The sequence below is a fragment of the Protomyctophum parallelum genome, assembly GCF_964188405.1.
Source record: "Protomyctophum parallelum genome assembly, chromosome: 3".
Lineage (NCBI taxonomy): Eukaryota > Metazoa > Chordata > Actinopteri > Myctophiformes > Myctophidae > Protomyctophum > Protomyctophum parallelum.
Window position 1 is genome coordinate 21,970,484 of NC_139698.1, and position 14,716 is coordinate 21,985,199.

General features: G+C 42.1%; 1 protein-coding gene across 2 annotated transcripts in view; it reads right to left on the reverse strand.

Moving 5' to 3' along the window:
- Window positions 1–968: 968 nt before the first annotated feature.
- ntd5 (ntl-dependent gene 5) overlaps window positions 969–14,716 on the reverse strand; it is a 37,816-nt gene continuing 24,068 nt past the window's right edge. For both annotated transcript variants that reach the window (XM_083760930.1, XM_083760931.1), the window contains exons 6-8: window positions 9,790–9,972; window positions 8,528–8,725; window positions 969–3,310 (exon numbers count right to left, since the gene is read on the reverse strand). In XM_083760930.1, coding sequence (XP_083617056.1) covers window positions 3,225–3,310; window positions 8,528–8,725; window positions 9,790–9,972 — 467 coding nt within the window. In that variant the 3' untranslated portion in view covers window positions 969–3,224. The remainder of the gene's footprint in view (window positions 3,311–8,527; window positions 8,726–9,789; window positions 9,973–14,716) is intronic.

Here is a 14,716-nt window from a genome sequence, read left to right on the forward strand (position 1 = left end):
TTATTGAACATGAATGACTATAAGCCCACCACACTGAGTACATGTATGACTATAAGCCCACCACACTGAGTACATGAATGACTATAAGCCCACCACACTGAGTACATGTATGACTATAAGCCCACCACACTGAGTACATGTATGACTATAAGCCCACCACACTGAGTACATGTATGACTATAAGCCCACCACACTGAGTACATGTATGACTATATATAAGCCCACCACACTGAGTACATGTATGACTATAAGCCCACCACACTGAGTACATGTATGACTATAAGCCCACCACACTGAGTACATGTATGACTATAAGCCTACCACACTGAGTACATGTATGACTATAAGCCCACCACACTGAGTACATGTATGACTATAAGCCTACCACACTGAGTACATGTATGACTATAAGCCCACCACAATGAGTACATGTATGACTATAAGCCCACCACACTGAGTACATGTATGACTATAAGCCTACCACACTGAGTACATGTATGACTATAAGCCCACCACACTGAGTACATGTATGACTATAAGCCCACCACACTGAGTACATGAATGACTATAAGCCTACCACACTGAGTACATGTATGACTATAAGCCCACCACAATGAGTACATGTATGACTATAAGCCCACCACACTGAGTACATGTATGACTATAAGCCTACCACACTGAGTACATGTATGACTATAAGCCCACCACACTGAGTACATGAATGACTATAAGCCCACCACAATGAGTACATGTATGACTATAAGCCCACCACAATGAGTACATGTATGACTATAAGCCCACCACACTGAGTACATGTATGACTATAAGCCTACCACACTGAGTACATGTATGACTATAAGCCTACCACACTGAGTACATGTATCGTAGGCCTACTGTATGTCTGTATTATTGTCTTTATAACAACAACGATGAAAATGGACAATGAATGCTGCAAACGGAAACGTGACTTTTTCAACAGAGTTTTATTTCAAATCGGTCTCATCATCAGTAGAACTTACAAGCTTGGAGGCTTGTCGCGTCGGGTCAACATACACAGTGGTGGAAAGTAACCGAGTACATGTACTCAGGTTCAACTTCTTAAGTACAATTTTGCGGTACTTTTACTTTACTGAAGTATTTCAATTTTTCAATACTTTAACTTTAACTTATTTTTTTTTAATACATATTAGACAATGATTACTTGTAAAACAGGACATTCAAAGAGTACTTTTACCTTTGGTACTTTAAGTACGTTTTGATGCCAATATACTTTTTTTATACACAATATACTTTTACTCAAGTAAATTTAGAATTCCTTCATTTGTATTTCTCTACATTGCGGTATTGATAGCTTTTACTTAAGCAAAAACAAATGTGAGTACTTTTCTTTCCACCACTGAACATACAGTACGTACCAGAAAAAGAAAATACAGTAGGCCCTACACAGTAAAAAGAAAGTGTACAAATGGACCCACACAAGGGTCCATTTGTACACTCTCAGACACTCTGCTTTTACAGTGTAGGAAGGCAAAACAAAACAATTAAAAATAACACTACACAGTGAAGAGTGAAGACAAACACAAAGGTCGCAGTGAGAGATCACAGAGTCATAATGAGCTACATGGACAAGTAGGCAAATATCATTACTGGTATAGCAGGTATACAACAACGTGTATTACCACACACAACGTTTTTATTCTCCTTATATATGGAGAGGGCTCCAGCTCGACGAAGGAACAACAACAAGGATATACAGGGGGAAGCTAAGAATCCAGAGGAAATACGCAGCAACATCCAGATCAGGGGTGTGCAACTGGCGGCCCGGGGGCCACATGCGGCCCCCACCTTCACTTAATGTGGCCCTCAGGTTAATGTCAGAATACTGATGTTTCAGCTGTTACAATTCCACAACATGCAAACATGACCCACTTTAATTACTTCAGTCTAAATGAGTAGCTCATTGCTCAACACAAGTACAATTAAAGGCATTTGAAATGACATAAAAATGTAAATTTTCAGGATTCAAACTCAAAAATTGAAAAAAAGAATTCAAGATTTAAATTTGAATATAGCAAAACCCTCTGGAGTGAGTGTGGAAATATACTGGCCCTCTCCATCGTCAAAGTTGCCCACCCCTGATCCAGATGGTTAAGCGGGGGTGTTGTTGGTGTGCCGTCGTATCCCAAACTTTAATTTGACAGAAATTTAATGCGGGCGGATTCCCGCCAATGCTTTTCAATAGGAACGAACCGTTTTTTTTTTTTTTTTTTTTTTTTTGCGGAAATCCTCGAACAAGGATATTCCCATTCCATTCCCATTGAAAAGCATAATTGGCAGAATCCACCAGAATTAAAGTTCGGTGTGATGTGTTATCATTGTTTTTTCTTTTTCTTTTTCAAACGGTCAGAACTATATTTTCCTGTAGCATTCATTCTGGTATAGTTTGTTCAAGTGACAGGGGGTCTCCCGGTCTCTCCAGCTCTTTAGGAAACAGAAAATACATTTTCAAAGGCGGGAAATAAATTTGATCCGACCCCGAAGAAAGAACTACACACAAAGAACATGCGTCCGCTTATATTCTATAGTGTTCCAGTTCCACCTTTAGTCGGCTTTTCTTACTAAACAGCTGGAGAGACACTTTTACCCAACAAACACTCTAATGATTACTATGGAAACGTAGTGCTATATATATATATAACAAAGAAAATATCACATACACCCCCTTTAAATTTAAGTCTGACAGTTGTATCTGAGTCGACTGCATTTGTACACTCTCGGAATGAAATTGGAACTAAGGACTTTCACAGTGCAGGTAGAGTGAGGGAGTGTCACTTTTTATACTTTGTTGGCAGGGGGTTCTGTTATGGAGCCCCGTCCTCCTTTTAACTCGACACACACCATTTGTCTTTGCTGAAAATAGCCATCTATAAGCCCTATATATCTCTATCCATAAGCTCACAACAACGTGTCGCGTTGCTATGCGTTGTGTGAGCTTGTAGATCGGCTATTTTCGCGGAATGCTCGCCTATTATTATTATTATTATTATAACGTGACCCAAACCAGAACAGGGCTCATGTGGTTAAAGGAAGTTGCATGGATGTGTTTGTGTTTGTGTTTGTGTTTGTGTGCGTGTGCGTGTGCGTGTGCGTGTGTGTGTGTGTGTGTGTGTGTGTGTGTGTGTGTGTGTGCATTTGTGTGCGTGTGTACGTGTCTGTGTGTGTGTTTAAAACTCCATGTCTCCCAGTTGACACTCCTCGATCTCCGAGACCAGCCTGTGAGGGAAGAGCTTGTACTGCAACCAGGTGGGCTCTGCGAGAAGGAAATGAGAGCAGGGGTTAGAGCTTAGAGCAGTAGGGGGGTCTGCAAGTATAACCAGTGTAGTTTTTGGCAGCAAATTTAGATTTTAGTTTTAGCCATATAGTCATACTTGAATAGTTTTCATTTAGTTTTGGTCACATTTTAGTCACCGGGAATGTTTTAGTGTTAGTCTAGTTTCAGTCGACTAAATATCATACGATTTTAGTCGACTAAATCTACAGTTGATTTAGTCGACTAAAATGCATTTTAGGACTGTTTTTTTACACCTGCTGAAAATTGCCGATCTACAAGCTCGCAACGTGTGTTTTGTAGATCGGCTATTTTCAGCATGCAACCGATTTTAAAATGTAAAATTACACTTGTCCACTAGATTTCTTGTCCACTAGTCCCTTCCTAACATTTTAAGATATTTTTTTTGCGGCTTACGCCTTTATTGATTTTTTTAAGGGATAGAAAGTAGGCTGACAGGAAACGGGAGAGAGATGGGGGGATGACATGCGGTAAAGGCCGTGTCGGGTCCAGGAGTCGAACCCGCGGCACACCGCGACTGGATCACCAGTCCGGTGCCCAGACCGTTACGCTACGGCCTGGGCCTTCCTAACATTTTAGTCTAGTTTTTATCTGTTGACGAAATTGTCAATATATTTAGCCTTAGTTTTTTTAGCTTAGTTTTTATTTAGTTTCCATTTAGTCTTCGCCAGTGGAAAAAAGAACAATTTTCGCCTTAGTTTTAGTCGACAAAATCAACACTGTCTGGAGCCACGTGCACGCTGCATGGGCACAATATGCGCAGTAGAGTGCATTGCTGAACTTTGGCGGAAGTTGAAATTTGAAAATTTGAAATTGGCGAAATTTGGTGGGATTTTGGTGGAAGTACCGCTCAAGGAAATGATGTTGACGCTTTACAAATCTGTTTACATTCACCGTGTATGAAACAAGTGTTGTGATTGGTCAAAAAAATATCGTATATATCCGGGGGAAATAAATCTGACGGATGTTCCGGACCGACACTTCCGTCTATGCACTTCTCTGCCTTATATTGTGACCAGGCTATAAGCCACATGTGGCTCTTGAGCGCCTCCCTAGTGGCCCCTGTAGTTTTACAACAAATATTTAGGAAAAACTGCTAATTTCCTTCACATCTTAATACATTTTTTTCATTGCTTTAGAAGGCCAAACATGACCCATACATTCTTATGTTTTACAATATTGTAAAAACTAAACTAACTAATATTTCCGTCATATAGCCTGCAACACATTTTTGTTGAGGAGCCAGATGCTTTTGTAAACAAACCGATGTGATACCAAATGCTAAAATAAATGAAGTTAACTGAGGAAAATAGAGAATTTAATAGTTCATGGACAGAGGCGTTTGCTTTCACTGCCAATACTGCTGGTATATGTTTGATCTGCTGCGGGGTGTTTGTTTTTTGTCTATGTTTTCTTTCTCTTTTTTATATTGATGTGATCATGGTGAAGTTTGTTTTCTCTCTTTTTTATTTTGATGTGATCATGGTGAAGTTTGTTTTCTCTCTTTTTTATTTTGATGTGATCATGGTGAAGTAAAATGAATGGTTGGTATAGCAGCATCAATTAGATGTTTTTAAATGATAGATAGGTAGGCAGGTATTAATGACATTTAATCTTCTTCCTGCTCCTTTTCTTTTTCTGTTATGTAATATGTAAAAGAAAAAGTACAAAGTAAAATGAATATAACTATGTAAAACCATAGCTGAAATGAAATAAATGAATATGAAATTAAATTAAATGAAATGTTATAATGAATACTCATTAACTTATGTATTTGCATATTTTCCGAGGCTACAGTACAACTGAATAGTGCTTAAAGATGCCATCTGTGTCGGCTTGCTCCAGAGAGATTGTTTCACCTTCAGGTAATACCACCTGTCAACCAGTAGGTGTCCTACCTGACTACAGGATCTAAGGCCCCATTTAGACTGCAGTCACATCCAGTCAAATCCAATTAAAATCTGATTTATTCCTCAAATCTGATCTTTTGGCCCGACCGTTCACACTGCATTTGCAAGTGACCTGAATCAGATCTGTGCCACAATCTAGATTGGAATCCAATAAATCTAAACACAAACAAGTCACATGGAATCCGAATTATTTCAGATTACTGCTTTCAGACTGAGATGGATCTCCTGAAATTTGATTTGAATCCACCTCTGAATGTGGCTCAAGTCGCATTTGTGAAAATCTGATTCCATGTGATGTGTGTTTAGACTTATTTAAAACCCATTCTGGACGGGAACCCCTTTTGGTGTTTTACTGTAATTAAGCATCATGTTATACTTTAGCTATTGAAAAATAGCAGATCTACAATGTGTTAGTGTTAGTTACTGTATGTTGTATTACCATATAGTCTATCATAGGCTACTGATTGACAACACCATGGCTAAATAAGAAAAAAGGGAAAAAGAGTAACAAACTGAAAAAATGTAAGTGCAAAAGTTCTAAGTGCTAAAGTGCTTGTGGAATTTATTGCACAGTGCACAATGCTCCTCTATTGCACTCAGGCTTTGCATTAGACTCTAGAGTCCAGTAGCTTTGATGGAGGCTGGAATGAACGTTATATAGCTTCAAGCCGTTTGATGTTTACTTTGACAATAGACAGTCTGCAAGCTCACAATGTGTCACTGCTGTCAAATGTACCGTTTTCCTTTTTTTTTTTTTTCTTCTTCTTTTTTTTACATCTTATTATATCATATATATAATCTCTTTCTTACTGAACTAACAAAAATCTATAGGATTGCACAGATTATTTATATGAAGCCCGTATGATTGCCTGGTGTGCGATGAGCACTGACCAGGAAACAATGTTCACATTTTTTACTTTTTTTACAAGTAAAAGTCCGGAACTCAAAATGTACTTGACTAAAAGTACAAAAGTATTGTATATCGGCTATTTTCAAATGGACGAAATGTTTGCAGGGCTGAAGTTATATGTTTTGTAATAGCTGGGAAGCGTCTCAGGTCCCCAGCTTCTCTCTAAAATACAGCAATGTACCAGACAGAGTCATTTCTTCTACTACGGCATTGCCGGGTTTTGCCTGCGCAGATCTGGTTGGATTCATTTTATTTAATGACTAAATTTTTTAGAGAGAAGCTGGGGACCTGAGACGCTTCCCAGCTGCGAGAATAGACTTTTACCAAGGTCTAGCAGGCTTTGCGTCGGTGAGTAGTTACGCCGTTTTGTTTATTTTCGGGGAATTGTAAACCCTCGCACGCAGTGGGAAAAGCTGCTTACTGAGCAGTGGATGGGAGTCTGGCAGGGCGTCAGTGAGAGAGACTCGTAAGCACTGGACCAGGGCTATCTCTAAACCATACAACATAGCTGTCTGTCTCTAAACCATACAACATAGCTGTCTGTCTCTAAACCATACAACATAGCTGTCTGTCTCTAAACCATACAACATAGCTGTCTGTCTGTAAACCATACAACATAGCTGTCTGTCTCTAAACCACACAACATAGCTGTCTGTCTCTAAACCATACAACATAGCTGTCTGTCTCTAAACCACACAACATAGCTGTCTGTCTCTAAACCATACAACATAGCTGTCTGTCTCTAAACCATACAACATAGCTGTCTGTCTCTAAACCATACAACATAGCTGTCTGTCTCTAAACAATACAACATAGCTGTCTGTCTCTAAACCACACAACATAGCTGTCTGTCTCTAAACCACACAACATAGCTGTCTGTCTCTAAACCATACAACATAGCTGTCTGTCTCTAAACCATACAACATAGCTGTCTGTCTCTAAACCATACAACATAGCTCTGTCTTTAAACCATACAACATAGCTCTGTCTCTAAACCATACAACATAGCTGTCTGTCTCTAAACCACACAGATCCGGGAGGGCCGCTCAGGATACGCAGACATAAACAATGAACTAACGAGACATTTCACACACATTTCGCACCACATGCCGCCTTCACCCCATCCACCCCCCAACCCCCACCTGCGCTGTTCCGGTTGTGCTACACTTTTTCCTACGCGCACGCAGCCCCTCCATCCAGAGGGGTGGCGTGCGTGTAGTGTTTTTTTGTTGCCCAGACCTACAACCCGCCCCGCCCCCCACCCAAGTGATTCTGTGCCTGCACGATACAATGACAATTGTAATGTGATGTGATGTATGCCCCCCACCCCCCCCCCCCCTCCCTCTCTGTCAACACCCCCACCTGAACCCTGCCTCCCTCCCCGCATCCTCCCATATCTTTCTTTTTTTCTGCAAGGAAGAAACTAGTGGCGGCGCACTCACGTGCAGCGGCTCAGTGCACTCTTTGTACACCCTTCATTTCATTGTCTAAGTATTTGTATACTCTGTGCAGTGACAATAAATTGAATCTAATCTAACATAGCTGTCTGTCTCTAAACCATACAAGATAGCTGTCTGTCTCTAAACCATACAACATAGCTGTCTGTCTCTAAAACACACAACATAGCTGTCTGTCTCTAAACCATACAACATAGCTGTCTGTCTCTAAACCATACAACATAGCTGTCTGTCTCTAAACCATACAACATAGCTGTCTGTCTCTAAACCATACAACATAGCTGTCTGTCTCTAAAACACACAACATAGCTGTCTGTCTCTAAACCATACAACATAGCTGTCTGTCTCTAAACCATACAACATAGCTGTCTGTCTCTAAACCATACAAGATAGCTCTGTCTCTAAACCATACAACATAGCTGTCTGTCTCTAAACCATACAACATAGCTGTCTGTCTCTAAAACACACAACATAGCTGTCTGTCTCTAAACCATACAACATAGCTGTCTGTCTCTAAACCATACAACATAGCTGTCTGTCTCTAAAACACACAACATAGCTGTCTGTCTCTAAACTATACAAGATAGCTGGCTGTCTCTATACAACATAGCTGTCTGTCTCTACTACATAGCTGTCTGTCTCTAAACCATACAACATAGCTGGTCTCACCTGCAGGTCTCACAATCTCACACCTTCCCTTGCTTTCATTCCTGCTGATACTTCCCTATCATCACACATCATCATCACACCTGTCACTTTTCTCCACCCATTCCAACCTGCTTGCACCTCTTCCTTTATAAATAAAAGACAGACTTTACACCACTGTCTGTTGAGTGCTCCCTCCACCACCACAGGGTGGCCATGCAGGCGAGGGGGGGCCCATGGGGGGGGGGGGACTCACCGAGGTAGCACGCTGGGGGCTGCAGCTTGCCATCGAAGCAGCTCTGGCTGGCCGTGTAGCTGCACTGCTGCCGGGGGTGTTTACAGTAAAACGTCACGCTCTCCCCGTGAGGAATCATGGCGTCCGTGATGTCAAAGGGCCACCGCTTCAGTCCACCAACCAGCACGCGACTCCGCTCGGCGGGGATGAGACAGCGGGCTGTAAAAACAAAAAAGCAGGTTTTTATTTTATTTTTTATGGCAGGAGCCGGGAGGTTCATCCACGTGAACTCTAGAGTCTCTATTCTTTGGGGGGGCATACTATTCTGTCCAAAAATACACAGTATACGGTACACAGTATCTCTATAGTCATTAAATCAGGACGGAGCTGTCCGATATTTCATCCATCATAATTGGCAACAGTGGCTTCCAAAGATTGCAGGATTGGCCCGTTTTTAAGTGCACGCACATTCCTACTAGGCAGAGGAATAAATAAATTGCAGCCTTTTCACATTGACCTGATCAGCAGGTAGATTTTTGAAAAAACACCATTTTCGACCAAATTGCCGTCAAAGGACGTAAGAAGAAATGGCACCCTTTTCACATTGGCCACATTGGCTCTGAGGAGCACTAGTTAATAATAATATTGTAGCCTATACTAAAAGCAGCACAAGCAGTTATGCACTTATCTCAACTTATCTCATTTGATAACCCTGTGCTTATTCTACAAACGGTTTTCAAACAATCATCTTAACCCATTTAGACCTGAGGACGATTCTTAAAAAATGTCTTCGAAATCCTAAAAGTTTTCTGAAAAACCTCTGTCAGTCGTTCTGAAACATTTTCATGTCAAGGGACCCCAAAAAATATATGTAATTGCCCGCAGAGCCCCATCTGAAAATATGTTGTTCCAGGGACTCTCCCCCAGAAGCTAAGATTTGAGTTAAAAACGTTCGCTCTGAAAGAATATATTCAAACATTTGGGACACATTTTCACGATTTTTCAGAAATAGCAGACCTACAAGCTCGTAGCGCGGCACCGAGCTTGTAGATCTGCTATTTTTCAAAAGCTAAAGCTTAACATAATGCTTAAAAAAAACAAACACCAAAAGGGGTTCCTGCCCAGAAGGGATCTAGACAAATTCACAGATGCCCTGGGCTGGGCGCGGCCATTACTGAGGTGTAATCCATGGAGCAGGTGCTCCGTAGGCCAGGTAATTCAGCCTCTGTGAATGTGTCTATAGACATGACTTTGTCCTGATCTCCCAGCATCCTCTCTGTCACCTCTGCAGTAGGGCGGCTCGGCGCTCCAGCTGCCGTTGGGCAGACACGTGACCTTCTGCGGCCCGTCCAGCAGGAAGCTCTTCTTGCAGAGGTAGTGGATGTCGAAGCCCACCTCGTACTCGATCTTCTGGACCGCCACCACGTAGCCCTGCTCCACCGCCCGGGGGGGCACGCAGTACACCTCTGGATGGAGGAGAGAGAGAGAGAGAGAGACACAGACACAGACACAGACACAGACACAGACACAGACAGACAGACATATTAAAGGTATATTCAGTGATTTCACTCAAAAAACCATAGGTTTCGTTTTTGGCTGTGGGACCCAGCCTTTCGTCCAATCAGGATAGAGAGTCAAAAACGAAACCTAAGGTTTTTTGACCCCCAGGGGTTAACTGGGGACAGGGAGGAACTCCTTATATGGCCAGCACACTCTATAGTAGGAAGGATTATCACAACAAAACAAAAAAATAAGTGATATTTGAATTAAGTGAAATCACTGAATATACCTTTAATAATGATAACAATAGCTTGAATCTATATATACGTAGTGCCTTTCATGAACCCAAGGATGTTCTCCTCAACCAGTGGACCGGTGGTCCTTGGAGCGATTCCAGGTGGTCCCCAGCTGAACGATGGAGAGATGGTAAACCAAATGGACCCTTATAGATCTTTAACTCTCGAGAGTGTAAAAGATGAAACGTGTAAAATGAGTGTATAATGAAACCAAATGGTTCAGTCATTTTATGCTCGCAAGAGTTAAATTATTGTAAACATCTGCATCGGGCCTAGTTCATTTACAAGAAGTGTACAGTACTCAATCAGATAATGTAGAAGAATTGTTATTTTCATCAACGTGCTGTCTCTCCTATGGGTCTGTAACAGCCGGGAAATGAACCTGGGTCTCCCACGTGGAAAGCTAATATCTAAACCACTAATCCAAAGGGATATCCCTGTGACTTTGGGGAGATATTAAATTTTCAGGCCATCAGGCTGAAGTTGTGAGCCACTCTGCTACAGTATACCACATCAATACAGCATGGAATTGCTATGGTGGTCTGTGCGGCTCAAATGCCAAATAAATAATGGACCTTTATATGAAAAGGGCTGAAAACCACTGATGTACATCAAACATTATGAACAAACAACAATATAAATTAAATAAAAATGTTCTCTAACTTCAACGTGGGAAGTTGTGAGAGAGAAATGGTTAATAGTATAGTTGGAGCAACCAGAACTCCCTCAAAGGGTTTCATGAACATCCCAGTTAGTTCGGCAGCCGAGGTGGAAGGGTGGGAAATGTATAGTCCTATTTGAGGCAATGCAAAAAAAAACTATTCTGGGAAGATGATGGTCAGAAGTTAGACTGGATATTTAATAATGAAGTATAGGACAGCCCAGTTTGTTTCTAGAGCCTGGAGTAGAAGACAATCCCAGCTCTTCAAGTAGGTACATGCATGTGTCTCCTGTTACAGGCCTAATGGTGTATTGTATTTTATGTTGTATATTATGTAATCTGCCTTGTAAAGACCTGGGGTGTATTAGTCAGTTTGGTATTCACTTGATCATTGTTTGCAAACTGTCATGTCGGTTTATTGTCATTGTTTATAGAAACTGTAAAAAGTGTCCTGTAAGTCCATATGGGCTGGGCTTCTTCGGAAGCATGACACTTAAATAAAGAGTCAATCAATCAATCAATCAATCAATCATATAGTGTTTTTTATTGGCCTAAAATATTGTCTATATACATACATTCATGAATCCACTTGCTGACCGGCTGTCAGTATTGAGGTTTCTTGTGATTCTAAGGCAGCATTAGCTTTGCACAAAATACACTCCTTGGGCTAAAAACAGCCATAGCCACATAGGATGTTAATGGTAGGTTCACAAGAAACCCCTATAAAAATAGCTCAATACTGACAGCAAGTGGATTCATGAAAGACAATACTTTAGGCCAATAAAAAGACTATATACCAAATTTCCCACATTAAACCCCCTTTTGGTGTTTTAAGCTTTATGTTATACTGAAAAATAGCAGATCTACAAGCTCATAGCTCATCGCTATGAGCTTGTAGATCTGCTTTTTTTTTTTATCGTGAAAACGTGCACATATTTGGACATATATTCTTTCACAGTGAAGATTTTGAGATGGGGGTCGACGGCCAAATACAGATAACTTTGGGGGTCCTTGACATGAAAAGGCTTTGAGCACTACTGACATAGAAACAAGGGTTTTTCAGATTTAGAAGGCATTTGTAGAATCCTTCTCAGGTCAGAATGGGTTAAACAAAAGAAGCCTGCCGGAACTAAGTGACCCCCCCTGGCGCCGTCCATGTCCCAGTCCCGTAAGATGAACCATGAACCAGAGCTCTGCCTTTTATCGGTTGAGACGCAGCGCTGTGTGCGATAGCAGCAGCTGCACTTTGTTTAACAACCTGTCGTCACCAATAAAAACCCTAATGTCTCTCTGTCAGCATGTGTTTTATCTACACTGTAGTAACATAGCCAGCCCAACGTGTTCGATTCATCAAAGATTCCTTAGTGTCGAATTTTGAGAGTCAAAGGCGGAAAAAGTAAGGTAGTCCTTGGAATGGCCGGTGCAAATGGTGAACTGGTGTATTTACCCAGCTGTGTTAACTTAAGAATGATTACAATCACACTGTAGAGCAGTGGTTTTCAACCAGTGTTAAGCAGAAGCTCATTTCCATCTGTAGTCCCTGAGCAGGCTCTTAAAGATTATGATAAAACTATCCATACAAAAACACATACACTGTACACTACACTACACTACACTACACTACACTACACTACACTACACTACACTACACTACACTACACTACACTACACTACAATACAATAAAATACATGGAACAAATACCACCAGTGATAAATAGAGCTGATAATTACTCATAATTGATCACAATTGATGTGATCGCTGTGATCCTGGCAGCACCCGCCCCTCTATAACCAGACATCACAATGGCTGAGACCCACTTGTCTGTGGGGAGCCAGGCTAGAGACCCACTGTCTGGGGGGCCAGGCTAGGGACCCACTGTCTGTGGGGCCAGGCTAGGGACCCACTGTCTGGGGGGTCAGGCTAGGGACCCACTGTATGGGGGGCCAGGCTAGGGACCCACCGTCTGGGGGGCCAGGCTGGGGACCCACTGTCTGGGGGGCCAGGCTAGGGACCCACTGTCTGTGGGGGGCCAGGCTAGGGACCCACTGTCTGTGGGGGGCCAGGCTAGGGACCCACTGTCTGGGGGGCCAGGCTAGGGACCCACTGTCTGTGGGGGGCCAGGCTAGGGACCCACTGTCTGTGGGGCCAGGCTAGGGATTGTTAAACATCTGCATTACTTCATTTACAAGAAGTCTACGCAATTAGAGAATGTAGAATAATTGTGACTTTGATCAACGTTTGCCTGTTATCTCTCCTATATGTGGTACCATATACAGTAGGAGAGGTAACAGGTCAAAATAGCAATTATTCTACATTTATCTAATAAATTGTGGACAAAATCTCATCCAACGATAACAAAGCATTCTATAATTCTTGGGTCTGAGAGGCGAAATCTGCTGAATACATAATGGACCTCGATATAGAAAAGGGACAGCTATGAGGAATCATGCAGGCGTCCTGGTTTAGCGTTATGTTGTGCTTTAGCTATTGAAAAATAGCAGATCTACAAGCTCATAGCGCTATGAGCTTGTAGGTCTGCTATTTTTGAAAGATCGAAGAGCGACTGACATTAGAAGACATTTTTAGAATCTGATCTCAGGTCAGAATGGGTTAATAGAACTTCTCTGTGTGGAGTTCTTCATTATGTCCACATGGGTTTCCTCCCATGCCAAAAACCATGCATGTTATAGCGACACATTATACTCCTGCCGGTGCCATTGAGGATATATCATAATTTATATCACAACTAGAAAAAGTGCCCTTCCGGGCACAGGTCTCCACCAGGTTATCCACAGATCCGTGCAGTTAGAGGTAAAAACACTTTTCGGCCAGTTATAGCGCCACCTTGAGGCTGAGTTGAAATTGTTCATGTGGCATTTCGTCCTCGGCCTAGTGGGAATGTGGGTGCACAATTTCACGGAAATCACGCGATGTGTTCATGATTTGCAGCATTTTGTTTGAAACTGAGCACTCCTGTGAACTTTGGAAGCCAATCTTAACCAATCAGGATGTTGTCTGATAAATCTGAAAGACCCTTTTCGTTGAATGGCTCTAGAGAGACTGTGTACCAATTTGCGTGATGTTTGGACAAAATCTGTAGGTGTACTGTGCAAAAACTTGTTTTGCACAAAGCGGCCTCCTGGTGGCGCTATAACAGGCCGTTCTGGAAAGTTTGGGGCAGAGGTTCATCGTTGGCATCCAGGGAGTGTGTGTGCAAAATATGGCATGGACCGGGTTAACGGTGGCCGAGATTAGCTGTTCACGGACACACGGACACACGGACACACGGACACACGGACGGACACACGGACGGACGGAGTGCAAAACATACTCTCCCCACATGCCTTCGGCCTGGTGGAGACAATTAATGAGCTATATAATCCTTTATCGTCTGCAGTGAGCGAGCCCGTCGTACTTCTGCAGCAATCATTTCGCCAAGCCATGCAATACCAGTGTTGGTCAGGGGATGGCAGAAAAAGACTGCAAAACAGACTCAAGTATAGGCTTGTGTGGGTTTGTGTGGGTAGTTGTCTATTTGTCAACTCTCTCACCTCCTCCCCAGCTCGCACACACTCTCTCTCTCTCTCTCTCTCTCTCTCTCTCTCTCTCCCCCCATCATGCACACAGGAATATGAGAACATAAGATAGTGTTTACATGTAGGATACATGATATCCTCCTCCACAAAATGCACTCAAACATATGCACGTGTGTTGCATGTGTGTGTGTGTGTGTGTGTGTGTGTGTGTGTGTG